Raw genomic sequence first — 10,264 nt, forward strand, 5'->3', positions numbered from 1 at the left:
CTTGACAGGAATCGAACTCAGGACCCTTCAGTCCGAAGGTCGACGCTTTATCCACTGAGCCAACACGGGTAGGGCCTAAAATTATTTCTTGTTGTAGTCTGGGACAAGGCTCATTCATTCATCCAACAAACACTCACATATTGTGTCTGGAGACTAGAAAAACAAAATCATGGATCAGCCATGTTTCTGCCCCCAGAGAACTTCCAGGCAGACTACAGAGACGACATTTTAACTCAGGATGTTTGGAGCTAAAGAGAGGATTGCACAGAAAACTTGGGACACGGGAGGTTGTGCTGGTTCACTCCAAGGCTAAGGTATAAAGAAGGGGTGGGGGAAGGCTTCCCGGAGATGGCACCTGAAGCTACAAGGGGGCAACCTGGCATTAACAGCACCCTAAGAAGTGTCCTGTGTCTTTGTTAACGGCAGTGGAGTGACACTGGAGCACTGACTCCTGCTTGCTGGTTAGGGAAACAATGAAACTGCCCAGTTGGAAAGCCTGAGTCCCTTCCTGCTTTGTGAATTCCCCTTTAACTTTTAGGGCCCAACTCCAGTGTTCATTCCACTGGGCGGGAGCATTAATTCCGACGGTATTTTGATCGGTTGTTAGACATCAGGTCTTGTGAGAAGAGTTTTAAGTGTTATATTCCTAATCCTCACATTTCACAGGTGAGAAAACAGACTCAAAAACGTATTTGCCGAGTCTCAGCTAGCACCAGGCAACAGAGCAGAAATCTGAAACTGGGTCAGGTTCGCTAAAGAAGGCCACGAATGCTCCTTCCCCTGCCACACGGTCTCCATTGGAACGTTTCGGGAGTTGGATTTAGGGTCGACCCCGCCTCTCCCCGCCCACCTCGACCTTTAAATTCCTCTATCCCCAGAACTGTAGCACAAACTGGTCGGCCCCCTGCAGAGATTGAATGAACGAACAAATGACGCAATAGACCACGATGCCATCTCCGGTAATCTGCGTCTGCCTTGCCTCAGTTTCCCCAACTGCTCGGCTCGGGATGAGGCCGGCCAAAGTAATCGCGAGGACTACAGGGCCGGGCGGGCAGTACCACCCCGCTACTCGCGGCGTTGGGACGGGGCTGGAAGGGGCGGAGCCTGGACGCCCCTGCTGCGCCGCCATTGGCCGCGCCCGCCGTCACCCGGCAGTAGTTGTAAAGGTCAGCCCCGCCCCTTCCTCTTTCTCTCCGAGCAGGCGGCGGCGGCGCAGGGGTGTTTAGCCATGGTGAGAGCTCAGCAATCGGGAGCCATCCGCGCGGTGTTGGGCTCGGAGACTGGGGTTGGGGGTGCAGGGTGAACCCTGGGGTCCCGTCTGCCAGCCGGGCCCGTGGGGTATGGTGCGGAATGGCCTAGCTCCGCCGCTGCCGGCCTTCCAACCCCGGCGGCCTGGGCTGGGAGCGGGGCGGCGCTGCCGGCGGCCTCTGTCTTCCCGTCTGCGCAGTGGGAGTAGCGGCCCGGCCTCGTAGCCGGCCTGGGCCTCGGAGACCTTGCGCCGGGCGCGCGCTCCTGGACGCGGGCGGAGGGGTGGGAAGGGCCGGCGGAAGCCTCGGTGAGCGGCGGAGGGGGAGACGGAGGCACCCGCTTTTGACACAGACCCTTCCTTGCCCGCAGGCCAAAATTAAGGCTCGGGACCTTCGCGGCAAGAAGAAGGAGGAGCTGCTCAAACAGCTGGACGACTTGAAGGTGGAGCTGTCCCAGCTGCGCGTAGCCAAAGTGACAGGCGGCGCAGCTTCCAAGCTTTCCAAGATGTGAGTGACGGCGGCCGGCCCGCGGGCCTCGGGGCAGCGGGAGGATTGTGTGCGCACCGGGAGCATTTGTGGATCCTTGCGGTTGGCTTAGGGAGGTGCCCGCTTAAATGCCCGTTCAGTGGAGCTGTGGGTTGGAGGGTCAGGCCCTCCTAACCGGGCTCACCTGCTCACGGAACTCCACGTGGGAGAGACGCCCCCCTTTACCTGCCTTTGACCCTGGGGTCCTTTTGCCTTGTTCAGCTTCTCTGGCTGGTGAAAGAACAGGGTGTCTCTTTGGGGACATTTTAATGCTTCAAAAAACCCAGCGACGTTTTCTTTCATCTCCTGTCAGTACTTGATTCTTCCCCCAACCCCCCACCCCCAAGTTGGTAGGTGGGTACCTTGCACCCTACTTGAGTTGTAGTGTAAATTAGGGATTTACATGTAGTAGTGTTTCCCAAAGTGTGGTACACGTACCCCCAGGGGGACGGGAAGAGTTTGGTGGGGGTACGCTTTGCACCGGAGTTTGGTGGGGATATGCACTGCACCGTGCTTAGCTGCACCTAATTCTACGTTCTCATGAGTACGAGGGGTTCTCAGCGTTACGAAAATTATAGAAGGGGCGCACATATGTCAAAAGTTTGGGAAACACTGATGTAAGGAATGTGGGTTTGGAGTCCGTTAACCTGGGCACAAATTCCTCTTCAGCCACATCCTGTCTGATGGGCAGGTTGGCTAACCACCGGTGTTTTTTCTTTTCTTCTTCTATGAAACCTTCCCAATAACCTTCATATGGTGGTGGGAGGATATTGGGTGAGTTTGGGAACATGTAAGCAAGAGTCATGCCGAATCCTCAGGGCCAGATTTACCAAGCTATCGACTGAGTGAGCCTCCCCTCATCCTCCAGCAGGACTGCAGTCACTTGGTTCCTGGCTTCAGGCTCTCCCCTCCTCCTTCAGTGGCCCCTGCTGTGGCTCTTTAAGCTTCCCTGGTTGCCCAGCTTGTGACATGATTCTTTCTGGTCAGCTCGTTGAGATGGGCATTGGTTAGGTCGGCTTCACAGCCTCAGGATGTATGGCCTGGGATGGGGGATCTTTCCTCTCAGCCCTCCATCGCTCCTCAGTAAGCCTCCTCCTCAGTGGACACTTCACAGATCCTCACAAGCACGGGACACTCAGGCCTTCCCTGGGCACAGATTCCTGCATACTATAGTCCTCCGACCTCACCCTCAGAGCACCTTCCTCCCGGGCTGAGCGAAGTGCATCTCGGGAGGACATGGATGAATCTGGGTCAGGCCCGGAGTGAGATGCTTTGGGAGCACTGTGTTCACTGTCGTATCCGGTTTTTTTTGTAGCCGAGTTGTTCGCAAGTCTATCGCCCGTGTTCTTACCGTCATCAACCAGACTCAGAAAGAGAACCTCAGGAAATTCTACAAGGTGAGTGGTGGTGGTGGGGGGGGGGGGGGGGGCCTGGCTCTGGGGAGCGGTTCCAGCCCTCGCTGGGGGCGCTCAGTGTGAAGAGGTTCTGCCGGTGTGTGGGGGACAGAGCTTCGCCCAGGCATCGCTGGGCTTTCCAGACCCGTCCAGCTTGTAAATGGTTTGCCTTTCCAGCATCTTGCTCTAGCATGTGGTATGCAGGCTGCACTTCCTCGGGGCTGCAGTTGTCAACAAATCAACAGTGGCAGGACTGTGGCTGGACACTTGGGTTTTGGGTGCAGCCTCACCCGCGGACTGAGTTTGTGCAGGCTTGCAGGCTGAGGGTTGACTGCTGAATGTTTTGTCTTACTAGTACTGGGTGTCAGCACTGCCAAGCCCCTGGCATTCTTGTTTTTCGGGTGAAGACCTCAAGGCTTAAGAGGTTAAGTTGCTCAGAGTCACCTGCAAATGGAGTGAATGGGCTGAGGTTCAAAACCACGCCGTGGGGAGGGGTGAAGAGGGTGCTCCTGGGAGATTTCCACAGGTGTCTGACCCTCAGCCTAGGGTATTACAGCCGTTCCCTAGTCCTGTCCTAAATTAGTCTCACCAGGGTTCCAGCAGTGAAGGCAAGCCAGTGGGATGCTTTGTACATGCGTGTTTGTGTGTATTTGCTTTGTTACAGGAATTGGCTTACGTGGTTTGAGGGCTGGGGGAAGCTTGTGGCAGGCTGGATCCATGGCACAGGTGGGAGCTGCTGTCCCGCAGGTGGCACTTCTTGGGGCGCCTCATCCCTGCTTTAAGGACTTCAGCTGGTTTTGTCAGGCCCACCTAGATTACCCAGGATATTCTCTCTTATTTAAATGAATGGATTGATTAGTGGCTCTAATTACATCTACAGAATGGCTTCACATCAACTCCCAATGTAGTGTTTGAATAACGAGGGTTTGATACCAAAAAGGCCATCACGGTGTACCTCCCAGGGACACAGCTGTGGGAACGTTTTCTCAGGATTGGGTCTGGAGCCTTCGTCCGGCTCCGAGGGGGCCAGGCGGGGGGGTGGCCTGGAGCAGGCCGGGCAGCACTCAGGGAGGCGGAGGGGAAGTCCCCGTCTGTGTGTCCGTGGACCTTCTGTGTCTGCTCCGTCATCGTCACCTCCCACCACAAGTGCCTGCTGATCACTAATGTGACTGGTGTCTGAGGACTGGCTTGATACAAGCAGGACGGGCTAGAGGCTATTCTGTTGGGTGGCAGAGCTCTATGGACAACGTTCTGACTTGTGCCCTGACGTGGGGGATGTGGGGGGACAGACTTGAATACTAACAGGTTCCCTCCAGCGCTTCCTCATCTCCTGTTTGGCCTTTTCCGCAGTTCTCTGCCCTGTGCCTACTCCTCCGGGCTGTTGGTGGATCCCACAAAGAGCCTGAGCTGTCATCCTTCAGGGGTTTTGTGCACAGTTTTCTCCCCGTTTCAGTTGGCTGCTTCATTGCTTTCAGGCTGTAGCCAGTTGCTAGGTGAAACCTCCTCCCCCACCGATGAGCCACTTACTGTCTGGTCAGTCTTCCCCACCGAGCTGGGAGCTCCTCCAGCAGGGACCAGGCCCCAAGCCAGAGGCCCAGGGGACCTTTGCATAACAAGGAGAGAGCGTGAGAGCTGCCTTAGTCCAGACCTGCTCATTGGAAGCAAGTGGGACGAGAATAAGAGCCAGGGAGGGAGACAGTAGGCCCAGTGAAAGGTCTGGGGCAGGTTTGGTGAGAGGCAGGACAGGAGCTTTGCCTCTGGAATTCCCTTGGCCAAGCCAGAGCTTCCCTCTGGGACTTGTAAAATGGGGACATGATTACGGGGGACACCCGTAGGTACCTGGCAGGCACTCCAGATTTATCCAGTACCAGCTTAAGCCGCAGCCCCTCCCCCACCCCTACACCATACACAACAGCTTAATTTAAGCCAAGAAAACAGTGACCACCCAGTGCTTGCTGGGTGCCACATGCCCCCTCCCCTTCCATGGCAGGAATTAGGCTGGCGGGAAGAGCACTGTTTAGGGAGTTGGTTGATTTAGGTGCAAATCCCAGTTCCAAGACAGTATTGGTGAGATTCTGACAAGTTCACTTGCTTTTTGACTCTAACTCAAAAGACTTTTTTTTTTTTTTTTTTAATGGGGACGATTCCCCCCTCCCTTCCACCTTGAACTTGGGGGATTGTATGAACTAGTAAGCAAAAAGTGTGGTCTGTCCCATTCCCAGGGTACAGTCCCCTGCTGTGCTGGATGTCACGGCTCCTCACTCATGTCTACACATGAACCCCCCAGCTCAGCCATGCACCTTCCTCAGCCACCTCCCAGTCTTCCCAGCACCATCTCAACACGGGGTTCCACCTCTGGGGCTTGCCTAGCCACCGCAGTAGCCCCTGAGCCCTGGTCCTCAGATTCCCCGCTCTCCCACCACCAGGGCAAGAAGTACAAGCCCCTGGACCTGCGGCCCAAGAAAACCCGCGCCATGCGCCGCCGGCTCAACAAGCACGAGGAGAACCTCAAGACCAAGAAGCAGCAGCGGAAGGAGCGGCTGTACCCCCTCCGGAAGTACGCGGTCAAGGCCTGAGCGTCGGCGTCAATAAAGCACAATCTGGCTGTTGCTTTGTGTTTGCAGTTCTTTTAACCGTGCCGGAGAGGGGGGCGGTGGTGGGGCCGTGATGGATCTGCCGGGGGCTCGGCTATGGTTACTCTGGGCCTGTGGTATGGAACGGCCCTGGGCAGGGAGAGGCAGGGACGGGAGGCTTGAAGGCCCTGTGTGGTGATGGTGCATTGGAGGCGCTGGGTGGTTGGTCATGCGGGGACTTGCCTAATCCACAGCTCCGGACACCAGGAGGAGTTTCCCGTCGGGGGTGAAGGTGCAGGCGTGGGCCACATCCAGGGCTCCCTGCCAAAACACACGGTGGGCGCTGAGGGTGCAGTCCTGTCCGAGCCCAGCTTCCTGTGCACCTCCCCCTGCCCCTTTGGAGACGAGAGTCACAGGCCTTACCTTCAGGGTCTCGATGCACTTTCCTGTGTTGCAGTCCCAGACTTTGATCTGGAATAAAAGCAAACAAGGCAGGGAGGCCTCCCAACACAAGCAATTTTTGAATCACCTTGGGGGCGAGTCCTAGCTAACATCCTACTCTTTGGACTGGGTTTTGTTATTGAGGTATATTTAAGATGCCTGCCATAATATCTGATGCAAAAATGCAGTGCAATGCAATTTTCAAATCTCCCCCTCCCCAAGCGTAGGAGTTTGCCAGGAGGAGGGGCCGGGCGGGGTGAGGTTACCATTGGGGAGTAGCCCGCGCTGGCCAGCTGCAGCCCATCTGGGGAGAAAGCTACACTCTTCACCCAGGTGGCATGGCCCTTGAGCTGGACAAGCAGGCTTCTAGTCGAGGGCTTCCAGATGTGGACGGTCTTGTCCCAGGAGCCAGATGCCTAGACAGCGGATAGCTGTTGGAGGCCTGCATGTTCCCTGCCCCCAAATGGCCCATGACCCTCCAGGGGTCTAGCTGCCAGCAAGGGACCAGCCTGGAGCCCAGGCAGCCCAGCTCACCAGCAGGCCGGATGTTGAGTAGCACAGGCAGCTGACGTTGCCACTATGACCCTCCAGCTCCCGGTGGAAGATGACCGGGGTCCCTGTCCGAAGGTCCCAGATGCGAATGGTGGAGTCCCAGGAACCAGTGGCCTGCAGACAGCGGCCATGAGAACGGGCCAGCTAGCCCGTGTCCACCTTCCCAGTTTCTAGCTGGTCAGACTCAGAAGAGCCGAGTCATCTAGTCAAGGTCTAGAATTCTAACCAACCACTGCTCAGTCCCAAGTGAACGTGGGTGTGGTACTCCGTGTGGGGCGTGGGCCGCGGGGTGTGGCTCACCAGGTAGTCTGAGCTGGGAGCGAAGTCACTGCTCTGGATGGAGTCCTGGTGCCCTGCTAAGTGGCGCAGCACCTGGCCAGACTGAAGGTGAGAGCCCCGAGCTTCGGAGCGCAGCCCAGAGCCTCAGTGCCAGGTTCTGGGCCTCAGAGGGGCAGACCCAGACCCTTTGGGGGCTGCCTGGGGAATGTGTGGCATATCCCAGGGTCTGGGTGACTTCCCCAGGCTGAGGAGGGCGATCAGGCAGGGGGAATCTCATGGGCACGGGGGGGGGGGGGGGGGGGGGAGTAGCTGTAGCCAGATGCTAGGGCGTCCTGGTGTGGGTGTGATCACCCCTCCATATACCTGCACTTCCCAGAGCATCACCCGCTTGTCCCAGCCACCCGAAGCCAGCTGCTTGGAGTCTGGGCTGAAGCTGACTGTCTCCACGCTCCGCTGGTGACCTACAAGGTGGCACAGGACACAGCAAGGTCCGGAGGGGAAGCCAGGCCTGGCTGCCTGGCCCGCAGTCCCACCCAGCCCACTCACCCTTCAAGACCTGCAGACACGTGGCTTTTGCTGTGTCCCACAGGCGGATGGTGCGGTCGTAGGAGGTGCTGGCGAAGAGGCGGCCGTCCGGGGAGAAGCGGCAGAACTTCACGGGGCCTGGGTGGGTGGCCGTGGTCAGAGAACGGCACTACCCCCACCTCTGGCCCTCCGCTCTGACACCACTAATTTCTCCAGTCCCATGGCTACCTCACTTCCTTCTGGCTTCCTCACTTCCTTCTAGCCTACACCAGTCACCTGGGAATTCCTGGGACATTCAACCCCACACAGTCAGTGCCAACCAAATGCAGGCACCTCCCAGAAGCTCCCTTTCAGCCCAGCATCGGTTCATGCCTCCTGTGAGCTCCCAGCTCCCAGGTTTTCCTATTACAGCATTAATCAGACTGCCCTATAATGAACCAGAGCTTTCTCCTTGCCTCCTTAATTGTAAATTATATCTCCTGAGTACTTACTGGGTACTAGGTACTTTCCTTGCATTATTTCCTCCTATAGGGTAGCAACCATTAGCCCATTCTACAGAGGAGGAAATAGAGGCTCAGGGAGGTGACATTACATAATCACAATAGGAGATAAAACATAAAAGAACCTTAAGGGCATTATGCTAAGAGAGGTGAGCCAGTCACAAAGAGGAATACTGTATGGCTCCCCTTATACAAGGTACTTAGAGAAGTCCAATTCTTGGAGACCGAAAGCAGAATGATGGTTGACAGGGTCTCTGGGGAGGGAGAAATGGGACGTTTATTGGGTACAGAGTTTCACTTTTGCAAGAAGAGTTCTGGAGGCTAGTTGCACAACCATAGGAATGTAGGCAACACTACACTTATAAGTGGTTAAGACTTATAAATATGTACATTTGTAAACTTTTTAAAAAAATAGGATCTGTATCTGGCTGGCGGGGCTCAGTGTTGATCATTGACCCCTGAACCTGGAGGTCACGGTTAGATTCCCCCTTGATCCCCAGTAGGGGGAGTGCAGGAGGCAGCCAACGAGTCATCATTGATGTTTCTATCTCTCCCCTTCCCCTTCTCCCTTCTCTCTGAAATAAAATAACATACCTAAAAAAAAAAAAAAAGAAAGAAAGAAAAAAGTAGGATCCGAGTTCAGGTCTGCCAGTCAGGGCCCAGGCAGATGGCCGTCTCCTTGCCCTGGTGCCTCAGCCCCGCCTGGGCTGTGTTGCCTGGGTGCCCAGCTCAGACACTGGAGGTCACTGCGGGCCTTCGCCTCCCCATCCAGGCTGAGGAGCCCACCTGTGTGGCCTCCCAGCCGCCACAGCAGGTTCCCACTCTGGGTCCTCCAGCCGTACACACAGCCGTCCTCAGAGGCCGTGAGCAGCGTCTGGCCGTCCGGGGAGAAGGCGGAGGAGTTGACCTGGAACAGAGCACAGACGTAGTCCCATCACAGGGCAGGAAGCACCTGCTGTCCATTCGGACCCCTGGACCATCCTTCCCCCACCCCCCCAGGAGCCTGGGGTTGGAGCCCCCGCTCCAGGCCTCCCTCTGCAGCCGGAGCCCAGACCAGGGGCCACTCTGCAGCCAGAGCCGGGAGCCTGGAGCTCTCCCTGGAGCTGAGGCTGAGTCACGGATGCCAGCGGCCGGCGCCTTCTCTAGGACCAGATTGGAGCCAGGAGCCATTCTAGAGCTGGAGTCCAGAACCAGGAGCTCACTTTGAAGCCAGAGGCCAGAGGACAGGGGTTTGAGGCCTCTCTGGCACCGGAGCTCAGACCCTCCAGCCCATTCTGGAGCTGGATTCCGCTAGGGGAACCCGGGAGCCTGGAGTCCGGCAGAGCCCGCGGGCCTCACCTCTCCGCGGTGCCGGCGGAAGAACTTCACCCGCTCGATGACCAGCCTCCCTGGGGCCTTATGGTTCATGGGCCCCAGGCCGGCTCCCTTGGGCTCCCCCCCGGCCCGCTGATGGGCTGCGGGCCGGACTTGGGACAAGGGGAAGGGGAAGGAGGAAAGAAAAGGGAAAGGGAAAGAAAAAACTGTGTACAAATGGTCTCCATGGCAACCGGGGGGGGGGGGAGCGCGCCGCTGCTGTGAGGAGATGGACTGGGAGAGACGTTCTCAGCTCCCTGCAGGTGGGCCTGCAGTGGGCACCGCGGCCGCCAGAGGGCAGGCCAGCCCCACACACCGCGCCCGCCTCTCCCGCCGCCGCTCAGAACCCGTGCACAGTGGCTGCCCATCAGTTTGCAAAGGTCCCACAGACCCCTGGGGAGGAGCCTGTTCCCCATCTGCACAACGGGGAGGACCATCCCTATACCCCTGCCCCTCGGGTAGGGATGATCCTAGTAGGTGCCCTGAAACCAAGACCCTTTCCTCTAGGAGCGGCCAGTACTGAGGCGAAGGGCTTCCACGGAGAAGGTGGAGATGATGCCCACATTTGCCCTCCGGGAGGTGGGGACCAGAGGTGGTGTGTGTAAGCACGGGCACTAACAGATGGGGACGCTGTGGTTAACATCGCCAGCAGCAGGAAGTGTGCTCAGGGAGGGAGGGGGGGTAGCGGGGGAGAGGCCCCGGGAGCCGTCAGGATGCTTGTTGAATAGTTCAAGCTGAAACTGGGAAAGAACAGGACTTGGTCTCAATGTCCACTTTACAGATCAGGAAACTGAGGCCCCAAATGAGGGGACAGCCAAAGGCCACTCAGCCAACAGGAAAGGAACTGAGACTTGCCCGTGTCTGCCTGACTCGGG

The 10,264-nt window shown here is 57.3% G+C and overlaps 2 protein-coding genes across 2 annotated transcripts; one reads left to right on the plus strand and one right to left on the minus strand.

Annotated features, from left to right (window-relative positions):
* Nucleotides 1–897: 897 nt before the first annotated feature.
* RPL35 (ribosomal protein L35) lies at nucleotides 898–5,775 on the plus strand. Its single transcript, XM_084898417.1, has 4 exons — nucleotides 898–1,231; nucleotides 1,618–1,754; nucleotides 3,088–3,169; nucleotides 5,593–5,775. The coding sequence occupies exons 1-4, from the start codon at nucleotides 1,229–1,231 to the stop codon at nucleotides 5,740–5,742; spliced, it is 372 nt and encodes a 123-aa protein (XP_084754543.1). The 5' UTR covers nucleotides 898–1,228; the 3' UTR covers nucleotides 5,743–5,775.
* A 4-nt stretch (nucleotides 5,776–5,779) lies between these two features.
* WDR38 (WD repeat domain 38) lies at nucleotides 5,780–9,558 on the minus strand. Its single transcript, XM_084898409.1, has 9 exons — nucleotides 9,375–9,558; nucleotides 8,823–8,943; nucleotides 7,558–7,674; nucleotides 7,375–7,472; nucleotides 7,033–7,113; nucleotides 6,715–6,846; nucleotides 6,447–6,596; nucleotides 6,163–6,210; nucleotides 5,780–6,060 (listed from the first exon to the last, which is right to left on the minus strand). The coding sequence occupies exons 1-9, from the start codon at nucleotides 9,441–9,443 to the stop codon at nucleotides 5,983–5,985; spliced, it is 894 nt and encodes a 297-aa protein (XP_084754535.1). The 5' UTR covers nucleotides 9,444–9,558; the 3' UTR covers nucleotides 5,780–5,982.
* Nucleotides 9,559–10,264: the final 706 nt, after the last annotated feature.

The sequence above is a fragment of the Pipistrellus hanaki genome (assembly GCF_964339955.1).
Source record: "Pipistrellus hanaki genome assembly, chromosome: 11".
Classification (NCBI taxonomy): Eukaryota; Metazoa; Chordata; class Mammalia; order Chiroptera; family Vespertilionidae; genus Pipistrellus; species Pipistrellus hanaki.

Excerpts from the sequence above, each read along its gene's own strand:
- RPL35 (XM_084898417.1), top strand. Across the intron at positions 1,755-3,087 it reads GCTTCCAAGCTTTCCAAGAT|CCGAGTTGTTCGCAAGTCTA; the intron begins GTGAGTGACGGC and ends TTTTTTTTGTAG. Across the intron at positions 3,170-5,592 it reads ACCTCAGGAAATTCTACAAG|GGCAAGAAGTACAAGCCCCT; the intron begins GTGAGTGGTGGT and ends TCCCACCACCAG.
- WDR38 (XM_084898409.1), bottom strand. The coding sequence starts at position 9,443 with ATGAACCATAAGGCCCCAGGGAGGCTGGTCATCGAGCGGGTGAAGTTC. Across the intron at positions 8,944-9,374 it reads TCCGCCGGCACCGCGGAGAG|GTCAACTCCTCCGCCTTCTC; the intron begins GTGAGGCCCGCG and ends GCTCTGTTCCAG. Across the intron at positions 6,597-6,714 it reads ACTCAACATCCGGCCTGCTG|GCATCTGGCTCCTGGGACAA; the intron begins GTGAGCTGGGCT and ends TCCGCTGTCTAG.